Source organism: Eleginops maclovinus, chromosome 12, assembly GCF_036324505.1.
Source record: "Eleginops maclovinus isolate JMC-PN-2008 ecotype Puerto Natales chromosome 12, JC_Emac_rtc_rv5, whole genome shotgun sequence".
NCBI lineage: Eukaryota > Metazoa > Chordata > Actinopteri > Perciformes > Eleginopidae > Eleginops > Eleginops maclovinus.
In genome coordinates this window covers 7,427,201-7,446,299 of record NC_086360.1, presented here as the reverse complement: position 1 = coordinate 7,446,299, position 19,099 = coordinate 7,427,201, and the positions used below count along the sequence as shown (strand labels likewise).

Below are 19,099 nucleotides of genomic sequence, written 5' to 3'. Positions count from 1 at the left end.
GTTCGTGTCAGGTAGTGTCCCTGAGCATGTGCTGGTAGATGCAACACAAACACATACTGAGTGTCTTAGGTAACAGAGTTTCTAAATACATTCAAAGACGGACGTTCTTTTTCTAAAATTGTAATCTGAATCAACAATTGGAGAATCTAAATATAAATTAATTTCAGGCAGCAGTGATGTGAACATTTAGTTTAAAAACCTTTTATTTATTTCAGTGATAAAAAAAAAAGTAGCAGAATGTAACTTAGATGTACTGCAATGCTTTGGGAATGGATGAACGCTGGTCAGGTTTATGCTGTCAGCTTGCAAGTAAAGAGTCACCGAACACATTTCCATATGAGGTTTTGAGAAAATGTACATAGTTCTGTAGACTGCGGTTTGTAGAGTCTGACTGCCCCAGTCTGTCTTTCATATTCTGCAGCTGACTCTGGAAACGACGCTCCATCTAAAAGGAAACAGAAACAACACATGAGAACCAACGGTTTGTATGTCGAACAGGAAATTCCAAAGACATTATGACGTACCTCCTCCTTGCTTCGCTGTAGCTGACTCTGCTCTGTTTTAGCTCTGCTAAGCTGGCTCTGCAGGTCCAAAGCTTTAGACTGAGACGCTCTCTCTTTGACCAAAACCCTCTGCATGCTGTTGTCCACCTTCAGGAAGGAAAACGTGTTCAGTTTAACCCTTGCCATTTATTAAAGACTTTTAGTATATTCTAAATTATAAAATCAAGTGTCAAGTGTTGAGAAACCTGAGGACAGACCCTTTAGGATGGTACATTGTGTGTCATTACTTTTAATAAATTCTCAACTTAATACAAGCACAGCTCAGATAATATTAAATATAAATATTGCATTCAATCAAACCACACAAAAATGGAGGGCCTTTTGGGGAGTAACTTAAACCTTCATCACTGCACTTTTCAAAGGCTTCCCCAATTGGTCTTTGTCAAATTTGTACTTCTGCCGCACTCACTTAATAGTCTCAAAAGACTAATTACAGGCTTGAAATTCACATATAAATATTGCTATATTATTTAATCTCTCATTGTACATTTTATTAATTTATATAAATATCTTTATTTTATCTTTTTTTTTGACATTCTTATGTTTATATAAATATTTGTCTTCTATTTCATCTTTAATTCTCTATTGGACATTTTAATATTTTAATTCTATTTTATTTCCTATTTTAGTCAACATTCTTTTTGAACTTCTTTTGTTTTATATAAATATGTTTATTTTATTTTATCTTTTTTATTGAACATTCTTACGTGTACATAAATATATATTTTTTCTTAATTATCTTTTATCTCTAATGGAACTGCTATGAAACCCAATTTCCCTAGTGATAAATAACGTTTTCTGATTCAGAAAAAGCGGGACAACAGTCAGGACTGTAACAAGTGAAGGGAAGGTAAAGAAAAGGGGCTACATGTTTCAGACCTGTCTCTGTGCGTCGTCCAGAGTTTGCTGCAGCTGTCGAGACAGGAAGCTGCACTCGTGGCTCTTCTCCTCCAGCTGCTCCTGAACACTGCGAAGACTGGCCTCCTTTGATGGCAGAGTCTGAGACATCTCTTGGTTTTCTACTGTCAAGTCTTCCAGCCTCCTGCAACAAATAACACAAAGATCTACAGCTGCAGTTTGGAAAATGTTCCGCTATAATGACCCTCTGTATAATGGGCGCTTCCTATGTGCTCTTATAGTAGTGATGTTTGCTCACTGATGTCCAGTGGTTTCCAGTCAGTGCAACACATGTAGCTTGTGCCAGTTCCTCTGCTGTCTTTGCACTTTCACTGCTATAGATATGCATGGTAAAAAATCTACATTTCGAGTTCCTTTCAAGTGTTTTATAATGCATGCAGTCACTGTGTACAAAGGTTTTAGCTACATCGTATATATTTGTTTAATAAAGGTCATTCTGTTAATGTCCGTACCTCTCCAAGTTGTGAATCTTTTCTTTGAGGACGTTGTTCTCTTCCTGCAGCAGCAGGTTCCTCTGCTGCAACGTCTCCAGTTGACTGCCTTGCTGTTCCACCTGTGAAGAAACACAATTAAGGATCACTTATGATACTAATCCCCCTCCAGGGAGTGCCAAGCTCTGACAATATAAAAGCACTGCTACTGGTCGATTCCAGCCAGGAACCTCAACCTCTGTTGCAGGCCTGTTCAATACTGTCAGCTTCATAATAAAGGTGAAATGTAAATACACATCCAGGCACTCATCCTGCAGGAAATAAACTGAATGTTGCAACAAATGACTGTGGAGAAGCAAGTAGATGTTTGTTCTTAGACAAATCTGCAGTACAAGCGTGACCTTTAAATTGGTGATTCTCTTGCCAGCATTGTAAAGCGGTTTTAATATGTACAAGAACGACAATTGGGAACTGAAGACTCCATTGTACCCCTTGTTTTCCTTTGGTTTTGAAATAGGCCCTACTGTGCTTTTGGGGTTTTCACTTGCTGTAGTGTGTAATATAGGCTTTTGTGCATTTAAATGGTCTGCAAAGGCAGTTTCTCTCTGAGTCAAAGGGTGCTGGAGTACCTTGTGTCTGACTTCAGAGAGGGCGGAGTTGTGTTCCACGTTCCTCCGCTGGTGGTCGTCGGCATCCTGCTTGGCGTCTCTGAGCTGCTGCTCCGCCCTGCGCAATCTGTCGGGCAGCGCCTCCATCTCTCGGAGCCGACCTAGCAGCTCCCTCCTCACCTGCTCCGTCTCCCTCTCCAGGCTCAGCTTAACCTCCCGCGCCTCCTTCTGTGTCATCTCCAGCTTCAGGCAGTACTCCTCCGACTCCAGACGAGCCTGCTGGACCTGCGCAGAGAAGTAGGAGGTCACTTCATCACAGTACCGATTAAAACCACTCTGAATGACAGCCTGTTTAAATATTTAATCTTCCACTTTATTGGACATTTTTGTTTTTCAAAATTGTACATTTTTAGGTCAGAAGCCACTTTCCCTCTTTTTTTTGGATTAAATATAATTCTATGCTTGGTTGCTGAATGATTAAAAATGTAACAGGTTCTTATAATATAACCCAAATTAAAAGCCCTATTCAACAGAATGAATCTTTCAGTATCTATTTAAGTACTTAAAGACTTTTCTTTTTAGGTTTAAATTTTTTTTGTTTCGATTATAATTATAATTATTATGGAATATTTTTGTGTTTCTCGCTGGATTTCTTTACATCTTATTTTAATTCAAAGGAAAAAAAGACCTGCTCTACATTATTGGGTATTTTGAATTGTTTTGCAGATTACATTTTTGTGAGAAACAAAACAAAAAACATAATAATTAATATCCAATCATTTTCTAAAACTTGTTCTAGGGTGTTTTGTTTTTCCCTGGGCATGTTTGCAGATATCAGTTAGTTTCTAAATCTGCTTTGCATCCAAGGACTTAGAAAAACTTTAGGGTGAATCTGTGCATGGTGCAGATATTTTATTAGCCGATTTGAGTGTACATACCTTCTTCTTGTATTTCTCCCCCAGTTGTTCCTGCTTTTTAATTGACGTCTTCATCCGACGGGCTTCAGACTGCAGAGTTCCGAGCTTCTCCTCAGCGGATGTCAAGTGACCCTAAATATGACACAGAAATAACGAAACCGTAAAAAGCTTTCAGAAATGTTTAAACACATAAAGCTGCAAATAAAACAGTATAAGGCAGTCCTCCATTGATAGGAAAGTTGACCTAAATACATGATATTATTCCTAACAGATATAATGTGAAGAGTAAGGGGCTTTTGGTGATGAATGCTTGAACACCGCCGTATGTGATTTGAAGTTGTGAGGAAACTTAAATACTCTGGGGAGATTTCTAAAGGTACCTTGAGTCTTTGGTTTTCCAGATTGATGGAGGTGTTTTCAGCGCTGAGATGATGAAGCTGCTCCCTGAGCTCCTCCCTCTCCGCCTGACTCCTCTCCTCCGCTGCGTGACGCTGAGAGCTCAGCTCCGTCACCTGACTGTGAAGGAAACAGGCCTGCTAACCTCGTTTTACAGTTATTGGTCTCAAGCAAAGAAGCCTGATTTGGTACAGCCAGGTTTATAAGAGGACTACTTTATATTTCTAAATGGTCTTTCACAGCGTCAGGTTGTAGAAAGTCCTATTTGAAAGTCAACTTTATTAGACTGAAAACTATTTTTTAAAGGTTTATTTATCAAATGCAATTGTATACTTGTGCAGAACCACAATCCTATTTTAATAATTGTATAATATCATTATTATAATATAATGTAATTATATATTTATAGCACATCACATTATTGATATTTTTTAATCATTGGATTTATTTTCTTTTTCTTTGAGTTTCAGCAATAATGAATGAATCCATTAAACCAGTTCTATTTTGATGCTACTGTGGCTTGAATTGCTGACTTAAATTCTGTCTACTCTTAAAAGTCACACATAAAAAAAATTCTGAGAAGGTTTTTAGGAACTTTCTGCTTTGTTTTCACAGAAACAAGTATCAATGTGTGTCTGACAAGTACTCACAATTTGAGAGCAGAAACCTCCTCTTCCAGCTGGGCTTTAGCAGCTGCCTCTTTAGAGTGGCGGAGGCACCAGTCACTGGATGTGGACAGAGCTTGAGCCAACTGGGATTCCTGAAACAAAACACACATGTTGTCTAATCATTATTATTGTCACCAAATCAGCTTCAAACCACCTCAATAACGTTTCCAGACTGCAGGCCCTCACTCTCTGTCTCCCTAATACACGCCTTCATCTCCTTCCACCTGGACTATTGCAATGGAGTCCCGTCTAGGGTTCCCAGCAAAGCCCTGGAGAGCCTCCAGCATGGCCAGAACTCTGATGCCAGGGTTCTCACATGCACCAAGCCCTGGCAGCACATCACCCTAACCCTCATCCACCTTCACTGGCTCCCGGTCAAGTCCCAGATCCAGTACAAAACAATTCTCCTGAAGTACAAATCTCTCAATGCCCTTGCCCCCCAGTACTTGACAGACCTCCTCCGCCCCTACACCCCTTCTCTCTCCTCATTCCCCGCACTCGCCGGATCAGTCTTCCTATTGTGGAAAACCGTCACACCAAAGCACACAGACCTCTTGGAGTAGACTGTGATACTTCTCAATACTGACCTTCTCCTGCAGTTTTTCTGCGAGCTGCCTGGTGGACTCCTTTGCTCTCTCGGCCTTCTGGGTCAGCAGGGTCAGCTCCTCCTGCACCTCCTTTTCCTTATCTCTCAGCTGTCTCAGGGTCTGCAGCTCCTCCTGCAGAGTGTGCAGCTGCTCCTGCTGCTGCTCCTGGCTCTGTTGCATCCTCTGCTCCACACACAGATGAAAACAGAACATTCAAATCCAGCGATACTTTCTTTTCATGACACTTTACACTTCTACTCCTCTACATTTTAGAGAAAAATGCTGTACTTTTTCCATTTTCAAAATTAGATTCTGGGATAAGCTTCTTTCTTTATTTTATTTATTTAACTTTAGTTTAGTTTTAGTTAGTGTTTAGATTAGATCTGGGCATAATAACACACAAAATAAGATATTTTGTGGTAAATAAACTATACCTATAGTATAAAAGTACAGCTAAAAGGAATAGTTGATTCATAAATCACTTGATCATCTTATTGAATGATTTTCTAAATATTTAAGGCTGTATAGGCTGCTCTTACAGTCTGAAAGCGATGAAAAGGCTTGAATAGGAGTGTCCACATTTTCACATTCCAAAGGACTGGGTAACATTTTAATAACGGCAACCAATAGCTAAAGTTAGCAATCATCAATCACCTATCTGTACGGTCACTATGCCAATATCTTGCTAAATGTGCTACTTCATCCATAATGTGTATAATGAAACAGGAGTTGTTTGCAAAGTTTCGATGAATGGTTAACACTGTGGTTTTTTCTATATTGTCAATTTTAAATATGTTTCTTGCCTTTGACATAGACTTTGTATAAGAAGTGGATGTAGTCAGGAAACTGGAGCGAAGGACTACTGAACAAGAGTAGGAAAAATATTTTTTTAGGCAACTAAATTGATATAAATAACTTTTATGAACTGAAAACACATTGGGAAAGAGTTACATGTTACATTTTTAAAAACGACCTGTCAATCACAAGGTTGCCCCACCCCTACAGAATATGCTGCTTTATCCTCTATTCTACTGTAGATAGGTCCACAATTTACAAAACAAACATTATGCGGAATGGAGAAGACTTGAAGCTCAGGATTGAGACCATGAACTCATAAGGAAAAAGTGTACAGATGTAAAAAAGGTAATGAGAAGAGAATAAACACATTCATTTTTTTCATAGATTTCTTTACAATAGAAATATTGGAGAAAAAAAGCAAGTTGTGCTTGGTGTTTTCCTATTTGCTTTTATCTTTAATTTTCTCTTACAAGGTATGTTGCACCAAAACACAAAAGCAAATTCTCTGTATGAGTAAACCCACTTGGCAATATGAATAAAGTATAAAATCATATATATAATATAATTTCAATATCACCCTCCTACTGTTGATTTAGTCACTGACTGATCATTAAGACAGCAAAAATAATTGAGTGTTTATCTAGTGCAGTAGAAAATAAGTTTTCTTGCACAATATGGAAAACATAACAAATTGGGATTTTTCTGATATTCCATTTACTATATACAGTAGATCATTTTTGCAACATTAGTCACATAATCGGCTTTAAATATATTAAAATGATCCTGATTGTTTTTGACAGGATCTAAACCAAACTTTTATATTTGTTAGGTTTGTAGAATATGCTTCTGAGGCTATAATTAGCCTTTAAAAAATATTTTTATTCCTGCAGTTTGAAAATTGCACAAGTCCATACTGCAATTTTGATAACATGTGAAGTAATAGTGCAGCCCTACTCCAATTACAATCAGCAGCACCCAATTAAAAGTCAGCTTGTTGGACCGATGCTAACAACAGGTCTACATCCAACAGTTCAGTCTGTTTACAGACCTGAATCTGAGCAGCAAGATGGACCTTTTCAGCTTCTGCTCTGCTCAGCTCTGATTCCAGATGGCCGTGGGTTGACCGTAGGATTCTTGAAAGTTCCTCCGTCTGCTTCACGTTTTCCTGTCAGTACAGAGAAAAAAACAGGGTGATGCATAATTTCTATTTCTAAACACCTTAAAGGTTTTGAAGGCTGTGACATGTTTCCATGCTTTAATGTACAAAAGCTGTTTATTTCTCTCATACTGCCTGTGATGCAGCACCTCTTAACACCATCACTAGCCTATATTATTTCGAGGGTTAGTGATGTCACTATGTTACGAAAGTAAATAAAACAGTCCAATGGAGGTGATTCAGGTGGGGGGGGGGGGTATTTAGAAATTCCCTCTGGATGGAGCTTTTGGATTTTAGCCTTTGCAGACCATTTACATGCACAAAAACCTATATAAACACACTACAGGAAAGGGAAAGAGAAATTAACAGTTTTCTATCAAGTCATGATAAAATAAAAGTTGCGAGAACCTTTTGTCTTTGAGTAACACGCACTCATTTTCAAACCTTTTCGAAGTCTAAATGCTTTTCGAGCTTAGAAGCCTCATTCTCCTTGTTGGTGAGTTTGGTCAAAAGTCGCTGTGGGACAAAAAGAAAAACATGAAAGAACTCCTCAGATGCAGCGCTGCATGTGCCGTGTGAAAAACACTCACAATGTTCTCTGCCTCACTGACAGTCAATCTCTTCTTTAAGCATCTTTCTTTTGTATCCACTCCAACGATTCTCTCTATGGAAACAACACAGTATTTAAATAACAGGCAGTAGACATTTATTGCATGTTTGCATTTCTTCTCATCTCCTTGAGTTGTTTTCTACTTCTTGTACCTCATATTCACTCCAGTCTCTGAGGAGCTCTCGTAGGCTGTGATTCGTGTTGTCAAACATCTCGATCTTTTCAAGCAACAAGTCCTGCTGCCGTGCCAGTGAAGCTGCGTTCAAATTTGACAGCCTCTTGTCCTGAGAAAATAAATAAAGTCACAATCATGTTCAGCAAAAAAAGCCCCCACCAATCATTCAACTTTTATCTGTCCCTCTAGGTTTACCTTAGTAAGACTATCGATAGTTTCCTTCAAGGCTGTCAGCTGATTACCTACTGCTACACCGTCGATTTCTGCCTCTACAAGCGCCCTCAGGAGCACGTCAGTCTCTCGGTGCTGACTTCTAGAATCAGACCTGTAAGTGAGAGGGAAAAAATCTAAGTGAGATTAGGTTACTGATCTCCTAAAGAGATATTCAGGTGTTGCAACAGCCCAGAGACAGAAATAAAATACAAAGAGAATAGAGTAAAATAAAATAAAAGTAAATATAGAATCTATACAAGTGAAATCAGAGAAAATGTTAAGATATAAAGTGACAATGGTGTGGTTTAAAGCATTTCAAATTTACGTAAGCTTTAAGGGGGCCCTATGGTGCTCATTTTCAGGTTCTATATTTGTATTTTGTGCCTCTACTGTGACATGTCCCCATGCTTTAATGTTCAACAAGCTCTTTATTTTTCTTATACTGCCTGTGCTGCAGCACTTTTATTCACCCTCTGTCTAAAACCACAGCCCAGTCTGCTTTGGGATTCTAAAGTGGTAAGAATCTGAGAGGACAAAAATGTGTATTGTATAATATTATAAGCACTTGTTCCAAGAGTTTATTTTCTGTATTAATCCCTAATCTAATGGAATAATTGTATTAGCTTAGAATGTTTCCAGTATGCTTATGCAGACTGACAGAAGTCTGGATTTATGCCTTATCCCCAGGAAACCTCTCCAGTGGGAAGTTATATTAATTTTGAGGTGAATGACAACAGTATCAAAACTAACGCCAACTAAAAGTATCTGAATTGAATGTGTCCTTGTCTTAATGTTGGGCAGTTGATGTATCCACCAAAAAAGGCAATTCTTAACTAAATAAAAAGAACATAACTTAAAGTTGTTTTGAATACTATTAAAGTAATTTGGAGACTTTGTTATTTTGTAGCTGCTGAAGAGGCGCTTACTTCTTTAAATGACGAATGCTCTCTTGCTCTCTGAGGAGGACAGTGAGGTTTTTGGATATTCCGGCGAGTTCTTCGTGCTGCTCCTCTTCCTCACACTGATGTCCGATTCCACTTTCCGATCGATGTTCTACTCTACTGCTTCTCTGCCAGTGAGACACAAATAAACAAAACTTACTAAATGTTTTATTATAGGGCAAAACAGAATAAAATGAATATCCCTCTTTCACTGCGTTCAGTTGCAGGCACATATATTATTATTTGGCTCTGGTTAAAAGCATTGCAATGAGAGATAAACACTATAAAAAATACCTGGCACTTAGGGGAGCCCACTTCTCTTCTGCAGGGCAGGATTCCTGGAGGAATCCACGGAGTACGGACCTTTGGCCTTCCGCCATCTCCCCTCACCTGGGCATCTTTTGCTCTAATCTGCAACGGGATTCCACAGGTAAAACTCATCTCCACTCTCAAAATAATTGAGGTTATTTATTGTTAACACTTTAAAAAGCATTGTACAGGGAAAGATAAAAATACACGGTGAAAACGATATTAATAGGTATATTATTAGTATATTATACTCTTTAAGCCACAACTTTCAGATTCAAAATATAAATGACAAAAACATTATGAATGAGTTAGTTTTATAGTAAATGTTAAGATAAAGCTTTATTGACTTCTGGGTGGAAATTCACATTATACCCTAACCCCGCAGTATATAAAGTAATACAAATTAGCTCCAGTTTCACCACACGAAACTTTAAAGTGATGATGCATGAATAATATAATATACACTTTTTTCTGAAATAGGTCGCTTTGAGTACTTTTACATGTTTGGTACTTTTAAGTATCTTATGACAACAAACCTGTTTTTCTTTTGCTTCAGTAACATTTGAAAACAGAACCATTACCACTGTGAATTTGACCTATTAGCTAGTTAAACCCTAAACAATTAAAAAAAAACCTGTACTTCCAGTATAATTAACAAACAGCATAATAACCTGTGTCTTGCAGGGACTCCTCCTCATATGAACATGTACAGGTGTGGTCTCCGGTACATGTACGTGAACCGGCGGCGGTGGTGGTGAATCCCGTGTTTTCATTCTTTTAGGATGTTAAAACATTCTTTCAACAGAAACACAAACAAACTGTCATTTGAAAGCCTTAAGGGTACTTTAATGCTACCGTGCTAAGCAGCTACATGCTTCCAGCATAAATCTCGACGTTTGTCTCCTGTCTGCTGCGGTTGTTTGGATTTACAAACGAAATCTGTGATTGGCTCACTTTCAGTATCGTCGTCTGTGATTGGTGGAGGCGAGTTTACGTAAACGTTGTCCGTGGTAACAACAGAAAGTAACGGGTGGAATTTAAACCAAATGCTATGTGCAAATTAAAGGTAGATTAAGTATTTCCACTTTATTTTAATTTAAAGATTAAGATTAGATGATGTGTTTTTTTTAGGTTAAACTCCTAAACTGTGTTAATGAATTAAAATGAGATTCTAGTTTTACTAGCAGCAACATTAAAGTGCATAGAACAGTAAATAAAAGCCATTAATATGTTTTATTATGTGTTCCTAAACTATGGTAGAACATTAAAATCTACTGCAGTGAAATGCAACACAAACAGTAGTGCTTCAGTAATATTATTCAATAAACATTAAACATAAATGTATCTCTAGACTAAATACTTTCATACAGTATACCGATAATACTAACAGCATTTTGGGTTAATTGATAAACGTATCACGTCACTAAATCCACGTGTTAACACCATGGATAACACACTGGGTGTATGGATGTGTGAACTAATTTACTCTTGCTGATAATTCGATAGATAAAGTTGCATAGGTCTCACACAGTCCAAAGCTTTTAATAATTATGATACCGTAAAACAAATGACTATTTCCTTTATTTGTGTTGTTTACTGTATAAAATAGGTGATGCTGTACAGAAGGAAATTGTTGAGATGACGGCACTTCCGCCCATAAATTAGCTTGTAAAGCTAGCAAAGTATTCTCGTCTTACATCAATTAATTATGACGTAGAAATATATGTACACTGAAAGTGGGACTTTTTGTCGTAGTTAAAATACGTCTATGATGAATCTGCTGCACCTTCGACTAGTATACGATAAGGAAGCGACTTCGATGTTAGACCACTTCAGCTAGAAAACACACGACACTAGCTAGGGAGTTTAAGCTAAGCTAGTTTGTGATTAGCCTTCCATGTGCATGGGGGGCAGGAATGATGCAGGAGATATTTATAATAGTGCAGTATATTTCCTTATTACTTCTGGTTTATCCTGCTGCAAACCAGCCGGGTGAGGCGTGTGCTGCTGCCGGAGAGGAGGAAGGGGGGACGAGCAGCCAAAGCCCCGCCGCCGCCCTGATACTGTGCAGGGCGTGCGGACACGAGCTGGCGGTCGGGACGGACATCCACATTGTTCAGAGCCGGCTGGCTCTCTCCAGCCGCAATGACACCTCGATCGGGAGCCGAAGGGTTAACGTCCAGCTTTTCGAAAACCCCCACGGACACCAGTTTGAGGTGATCACCTTCAGGAAAGCGGCCGTCACTCTGCAATGGCCGGCAGATAAACACTTCTCATGGTTTCCGGGGTTCTCATGGATGATGGCAACCTGTCCACGGTGTAGAATTCATTTAGGTGCGTACCCACAACGGTGAAGAGATGCAGTTTTCATATTTTAAGAAATAAAGATTTCATTAATGGGTGTGGGAACTGTAACAGACTGTGTACTGTGATACAACTTTAATGCATGTTAATGGTCTGCAAGGAAAACATTAAACTGTTATTTAGATTGTTTTTTTATGTGCTTAATTGTGTAGTAGTTGTACTAACTCCACATAAGCACACTTGCATAATACTTGGAGACTTTTGTTTTAGTTAGTGGCTATAAATAAAACGTTAATCTATCAGGCTTTTGTAAAGCAAGTCTTTATTGGGAAAACACATGACTGAAGTAAAACAATGATTTATGCGCACTCCTAACATCTGAAGAAATCTTTACATTACCATAGCTTCATAATTTATGTTTAAGAATTAGATACAAGTCTCGATAACTTACAACCGTTAGGTGGTTAGTGGGTACCAAGTACTTTTTTAAATGTTGATGTCATTTGATTTATTCGGTATGCAACTAAAGGAAAGTTACACAAAGACCATCTCAAACTATCCTAACAGACTTTTCACTTGTCTTGATCCATGTGCTAGATTTGATGATTAGAATGCCCATTTATTCAGTCTTAATGATTCTGTGTTTTAAATCTTCTTCCTCTTTTCCCCACTCAAGGTTGGGGCTTCCAGCCCAGTGACTGGCCGGATACAGTCACAAAAAACAGATTTGAGGAGTCTGAGCACACCTTCCTGGCTTTAATCACCCACCGTCTTTTAAGAGAAGACTTCGCTTCAAGCCTGCTTATGATTCCAAAGTCTTTCAACAGTTGATGGGACTTTCAACTTTTCAATTAACCCAGGTGCCTCTGCTACCTAAAAGTATTTTTTCAATAAATGTCTATGCACCCACTTGTAAACACATTTAGTTTTATTATTGTAACAAAGCAAATTTTACACCTCAAATTAAAATGGTTTATTTAACCCCCCCCCCCAGCAGAAAAGGAAAGGCGACTTTGTCAATTCTATGTTATAAGTTGTTTTTTTTATTTTACCCATGAAGCATTGGGGGCCAAAATTTACAAGCTTGTTTTTTTTTTCCATTTTGTTCTTTATTAAAAATGTCATTTCAAATCTCATGGATATCTGTAAAACAATACAATGAAAAAAAAAGTCCCATAGAAATGGTGTCAAAATAACCACTCTCCCCAATAACCAACATACTCCTGTCCCACCCCCCTCCCACTAAACATTACAAGTCAAAAGGAATGAGCTGGTACTTGTTAACCACATAGGGGAAAACAAAAGTTTTTTCTTCTAGGGATCAAACCCCAAATGGAAAAAAATAGATGGGGGGGGGGGGGATTGATGGGTCAACTAGCGCTGGGTCACTACACCATGGCTTTAAGTCAATTTAAAAAACACATCCTTTAACAGGAGGAATTCAGTGTGAATTGTCTTAAATTCTACTCAGGATGCCGTGCTGATTCTATTTTTATACATTTTTTATTATTTTTGAGATGACTTCGGGATGGTACTCACAATTCAGGGCAAAGTGCCATTGGCCTAAGATGATTCAAAGGAGAACATAACATGGCACCAACAAGGTGAAGAGGCTTCAGAATGGAAAATGAAGCGCACAAAGATTTATATAAAAAAAAGTAACAAAAAAAAAACAATATATAACCTCTGCTCCCGAATGTGAGTGGAAAAACCAAACAGGGAATAGAAGGTTTAGGGTCTGGGTAGATGAAGTTATTTCTTAGTCGTCTTCTCCCTCGTCATCCTGAAAGGAAAAGATACAAGAAAGTTAGTGACTTGTTGAAAACACACCACTTAAAGAAACATTTTGGACTTTATCACTTTACCTCTCCATCTTCTCCATCATCCTCTTCGTCCTCCTCTCCATCTTCATCTCCCTCCTCATCGATGTCCTCCAGACCCTCCTCGTCCTCGTCATCATCCTCACCTTCGCCTTCTTCATCATCCATGTCAGGAACCTAGTAACGAAAATCACTTTTAGAATACCAAAAAAAGATTGCATGCTTGGAACTCACAAAAAGGATTACATTAATATAAAGCTAAAAATAAGTCAGGTTTTTGTGGAATGTGGCAGCTAAGGATACATAAACTGGTTAATAAACATACCAGGTAGTACTGCAGTGGGTTTGGCCAGATGTCATCCTTGATGACCTCCCCGAGCTCATCAGCGCCGGCGTCAGCGTGATCGGTGAACCAAGTGAAGAAGCTCTCTGGTTCTTCATGTTGTCTCTTCCTTCCGGCTTTGTTCTGTGTCTGGCTGGATCGCTTGGTCAGGTCCTACAAACAGGGACCATAAGAAAATAATGATTGAAAAAAAAGTCCTTTTGTCTGGTCCATGCTTCCTTGATACTTGTTGCTTTTGGTCAATTACTCGAAACAAGCATATCAACTCCTTTGCAAAACGTTTTTGAGTTTAAGTATTGGTAAATACACATACCTTTCCTGATTTCCATTTGATTTCTGTCGACTTTGAAGATGGGTCCCCGCTCTCATTCAAATGGAACTCTTTGGAAAGTACTTTGTTTTCGAAGTATGGATTTTCGTCAAAATACTAGACAACAAAATCATTACAAAATTAGAAAGAATATATGAAACGACATGTTCCTCCATGCTGTGTGTGTCGATACTTACAAAATCTATTCTGTAGCCCGACTTGATGTCTTCAAACTCTGTCACCTCCACTCGGCTGAGGTAATGAAGTGCTTCTTCATCTTCCTCTCCCAGTAGGGCAGATACTGTTGGGGGGGGGGGGGGGGCAGACTTTAACTTGAGCCACTGTCCAAAACATTTTAACTTTGTATTGTAATAACTTCAGAATGACTAGGCTATGAAAATAAAATCCTCATGTTGAGTAGCTCACCCTGTGGATGGTTTACAAACGTGGTGACCCAGAAGTTGGGGATTTTGGCGATCAGTTCTGACCTCTTCTGAAAGAATGGCTGACGGAGTTTGTTGTATTTCTGTTCTACTTTGAGGATCTCCTCACTGGCTTGCTCGTTCAACCTGAAGGGAGAACAATGTTAAAGAAGTGTTAAAAAACAATATTCAAACAGTGTTGCTTTCAAATAGAAAAGCAATGATATTAATTTTCAGATAACAGGAAGTCAAACAGTTCAGAATATGTATCGTTAATGCCAAAACAGGCTGCAGCATCTGACTTCATTATACATCACTACATTTAAAAACAGTAACCTTAACCGTAGGAGGATTTCATATATGATAATTTGAATGTTTTTAAATTACCTGTCGATTTCGTTTTGAACTTCATCGATGTGTTCAATAGCTTCTTGCTGCTCTTTCTCTGTGAAAATGAGCAATGTGTTATAAAATATGCACAACAGACCTTGGAAAAAATAACAGACTTGCTGAGAAAACGCGTAACAAGCATGCAAAACTTAACTTCAATTCAAATGTGTGAGCTGTTTGCCACAATGAAGTCTCACTGCACTTTCAAAATATTCGAGGTTTTACCAATTCAAATAGATCGAGATTACAATTTTTAATGGTCGTAAGTGCGCGGTAAATTGCGGTCTCCCCCGGAGGTTAATGTAATATGAGCGGCCAATAGCTGCAGCTTTAGCGGCTCAGACACTGTGCGTTTCCTGCCGGCTGAGATCGACAAGGCCGCGTGGTTTAAATGTGGGTCTGCACATACACACACATTGCCGCTATAAAGTGAGAGACCCAGCTAAGATAGATGCCAGAACAACCCCTCCTAATAGTCGAACCGCTGGTCATACGGCAGAGCCCTGCGTCCGTTTGAATGAATATAATATATGCCTAGTTAAACTGATAGAAAGGCTGGTAAATATGGATGCGTTTTGACCAGTAACAAAACATAACGTCGTCAGCTAGCGTTAGGTAACATTACAACAACAACATTAGCTGGCTAACTGCTAACGCCTGAATGAAATTGCTACTTTCCTCGTTCCAAAAGCACAATAAAAGAGATGTAAAGATATCGTGCACAAATTAAGCTCATTTTAGAACACCACTGAACGCAAGTAATCATCCAGCATCGCACACATCCACTTAGTCAGCAGCAAACGACACAACTGGCCACGCTGATGGCGCTAAGGGCTAGCTAACATGGCCTCTCAGCACCGGTCTGAACTGAACAACAGCGGGCATGCTAATAAATGCGTTAGCTGGCGAGCTAGCTGCTGTTCTCGAAATACGAACACACGCAGCAAACAACCGCGGTCAACCACAAATACGGTCCTGGAGCAAAAATAAAAGCAATACACACAGTAATTATCAACAATATTGAACCTTATAGCAATGCAAATTGGGATAGAAGAAGAAGAAGAAAGTGAAAATGGCGGTGAACGGGAGGCCGCCATGATTCCCCATCTTACCGGAGGTTTCGTCCGCTCCGTCATGGTTCGAGTTCAGCTCCTTTTTACTCACTTTTGCCGCCGAGGCCGACATGATTTCTCAAGCTGGGTTAACTAACAGTTGTCTGAGAAACTAGCTGGTAGCTTTGAAATCTGGTTTCTCCTTGAACAGGAGAATTTTCGGCGTAAAGTTCACAGCGTGCAGAAGCCAACAACGTGCTGCTTTCCACACAATGTAGCTGCCGATGAGCGAGGAAGTCACAGCAACCGCCGCTCACGCGCTCCTTTCATTACGAACGCGCCTCGCCGAATGGAGAAGAGGGCGAGCTCCGCCTCTCAAAATAGGTCTCACTGCCTAGCTCAAATGTGCTGATTTACACCTCTTTCTCTTCTTAAAATATCACTCAAATTGAACTAAACTTCAAATTAGTACTTATGTTGATCTGGGATTTTTAAAAAAAAGTTAATTGCTGCCCAGCATATTTTATTAATGCAAGGCCAAACGTTCATTTGGACCGACTCGCACTTGCGCACTTTAAAAAAGATGCTGGATATCAGTGGAGGCAGGAGGGACCTCATTCTGGTGGTCAATGCAAATGAGCTTTTCAGTTTAAGGATTTAATTGTTCGTATTTGATACGAAAAGGAATAAAGAGGACGTTTAGAAATATATTTATTTAAAATGTAATTAAAGAAATTGTCATATAGCCTAAATTACACATAGGACTGAAATACTATAGGACATACAGTATTTAGCATTTACACTGGCATGTCTCTCTATCCTGTGCATTTGGCTTAACCACCCAAAAGGGTCTATGTCTGCAGAAGAAGGTGTAAGACACATCTCCATATTCAGCTACAAATTTCATGTGAAGGTTTTGCAATAAGTCACAAAGAAGCCTTCTTTGTTTCTTGACCTTCCGAATGGTGAGGGTGTTTTTTTTCCCTGTGGTCATTCTACTGACATCATCTCTCAGGTAAAACTGTCTCACCAACGCCCTTTTCCCAGAGGCATCTTCACACCTGCTCCTATGTTCTTTACCAGCTTTGTACGAGAAGCTTAAGCTCTTCTGACACAGTGCCTGGAACCTGCATCTTCTTATTTTTCTTCCATGCTGAATCGAGGCAATAGCCCTCTTTGTCTTCCCCGTTGTGGAGGCTTTGTATTTTTCCCTCAAATCATCCAGCAGAGCATAATGGAAAGTCAGTGTTTTTTTCACTGGTGAGATGACAGACTGACCTTGAAGAATTTGTCTTACTCTTGTGGATGGACTCCCAGGATTTGCTGTTTGTTGTTGTTTTGTGGAACGAGACCATCGCTTCTTGTATTTGTTGCATTTTTTTGTGAGTTGTTCTAATTCGTTCTTCAATTTCCGTATTTTTCTTTGTTGTCTTTGATTATGACTCCTACGGACTCTTCTTCCTTCTTCTCTTTGCCTATCAACAACATGAAGTATGTAAGAATATTAAATACAATGAATACTAAATAAATTAAATACAAACTCACTGACAAACACATGCAAACTGACACTTTGCACACATTATTAGTCACTCAGACACTCATTCAATCACTCATGCACATACACATACAGTACAAATGCACATACATATCCTCTCTCTCTCTCTCTCTCTCTGTGTGTCTCTCTCTCTCTCTCTCTCTCTCTCTCTCTCTCAGAGATAAAGAGAAATTGATGAACTACTGTATATTAAATACTACATGCCACAAGGGGCTGAGATGACAAAAGAAAAAACCTGTATTAACATGTGCCAGGTCTACCTTGGGATGCTTGGTGATCTGTCTGGAGAAGAGGTTGGGGTCAAGACTGCCTGGACTACCCTCATTCGCTGCCTGCATCTGGCTTGGTACACACGCCATGCCTTTCGCTGAGCTCTCCTCTCTCTTTCACTTAACTCTCCTACATTCTTCCTTTTTTTGTTGACGATATCACTGACATAACCCTCACGCCGTTTCTTCAAGTACTCTGCCCTACGTACAGGGTCTGTATCTCTCCGCTGCCTGTATAGTTTCTGCTTTTCAGCAGCACTCAATTTGGCCATACCTGAAATATTGAACAATACACTAGCAAAAACTACAATAGCAAAACAAAATAACTATACAATAACTATACAATACAAATAACTATAAAATAATTAAACTGTTTTGGTAAAGTTTTTTTCTCCACTTGATGTTTTTGTTGGACCTTTTATACAGGAATGTCATTGGTGTTACCAGTTTAACCAGGAAGAAGAGTAACACCAATGACAGTAACACCAATGACAGTTTGGGGGAAAAACTACAATTCAAACAAAATGGCTGCTGTGTGTGAGACCACATGCTTTCAGTGTTATCAAAAACTTAAATTTATTTGATGTATTCAAGTTTTATTTTAATTTTTCTCAACCCCATGGCTATAAACTGAGTAACACCAATGACGGGCTTCACAGCTTCATATACAAATCTAGAAGAAATCATGACATTTTTTAAAAAATGAAGCAAGACATCTGACTTACCTCATGTGCTTGACCACTTGACCACAGGAAATTACCTCTTGACCCGAAGGAAGTCCAAAGAAGTGACATGCAAATTTCAAAATAAAGTGTTTTGTGTAGCGATAACACCAATGACATAATTTTGGGTGACAGATATTTATTTGATATTATTAATAATATTTAACTATTTCTTAACTATTTATATGTCCTAGTCATTGTATGTAATGTTAATGAACATATAAATTTGATTAATTTAATTAAAAAATTATTTTTAAATGAAATTATACACTTCCACTTCCATGTATTGTAATTGTGACACAGCGATTCTATGAATGTGCCATTTTAAATAAGTTGATAAAATTAAATATTAATCATTAGACCAATAGAGTTTATTTTTACATTACCAAAACAGTCTTTATTAATTGAATATATATAATGTATGTGATTATCAGGACAACTTTGGCAGTTTTGGAGTCTACAAAAGTGTGTGACAGCAATATCCACCGTTTTTGGAGAATGACCCAAACAAGTAGACTCAAGTACAGCCCAATGTGTAACACAGCAGGAATTATTTTGTTCCTTTTGTACGTTTCTGTTTCTCCGATTTATGTTAAAGTATATTGTTATCCGGGCATTTCTT

The 19,099-nt window shown here is 38.7% G+C and overlaps 2 protein-coding genes across 2 annotated transcripts; both read right to left on the bottom strand.

Moving 5' to 3' along the window:
- Nucleotides 1-185: 185 nt before the first annotated feature.
- Nucleotides 186-11,590, bottom strand: LOC134873267 (outer dense fiber protein 2-like). The gene is given in 18 exon segments (XM_063896750.1): nt 186-445; nt 525-650; nt 1,443-1,605; nt 1,934-2,034; nt 2,542-2,805; nt 3,459-3,569; nt 3,818-3,953; nt 4,484-4,593; nt 5,089-5,271; nt 6,935-7,051; nt 7,487-7,558; nt 7,633-7,670; nt 7,673-7,706; nt 7,805-7,936; nt 8,023-8,152; nt 8,967-9,109; nt 9,276-9,392; nt 9,962-11,590. Coding segments are annotated over 18 exon segments (2,226 nt in total). The 5' UTR covers nt 10,064-11,590; the 3' UTR covers nt 186-298.
- Nucleotides 11,591-12,504: 914 nt separating this feature from the next.
- On the bottom strand, nt 12,505-16,281 carry LOC134873268 (protein SET). Its single transcript, XM_063896752.1, has 8 exons — nt 15,992-16,281; nt 14,877-14,934; nt 14,494-14,636; nt 14,265-14,368; nt 14,071-14,184; nt 13,740-13,910; nt 13,460-13,591; nt 12,505-13,377 (listed from the first exon to the last, which is right to left on the bottom strand). The coding sequence occupies exons 1-8, from the start codon at nt 16,062-16,064 to the stop codon at nt 13,354-13,356; spliced, it is 819 nt and encodes a 272-aa protein (XP_063752822.1). The 5' UTR covers nt 16,065-16,281; the 3' UTR covers nt 12,505-13,353.
- Between the last annotated feature and the right edge of the window lie 2,818 nt (nt 16,282-19,099).

Excerpts from the sequence above, each read along its gene's own strand:
- LOC134873268 (XM_063896752.1), bottom strand. The coding sequence starts at position 16,064 with ATGTCGGCCTCGGCGGCAAAAGTGAGTAAAAAGGAGCTGAACTCGAAC. Across the intron at positions 14,637-14,876 it reads GTTCAAAACGAAATCGACAG|GTTGAACGAGCAAGCCAGTG; the intron begins GTAATTTAAAAA and ends TTCTCCCTTCAG. Across the intron at positions 14,369-14,493 it reads GTTTGTAAACCATCCACAGG|TATCTGCCCTACTGGGAGAG; the intron begins GTGAGCTACTCA and ends CCCCCCCAACAG.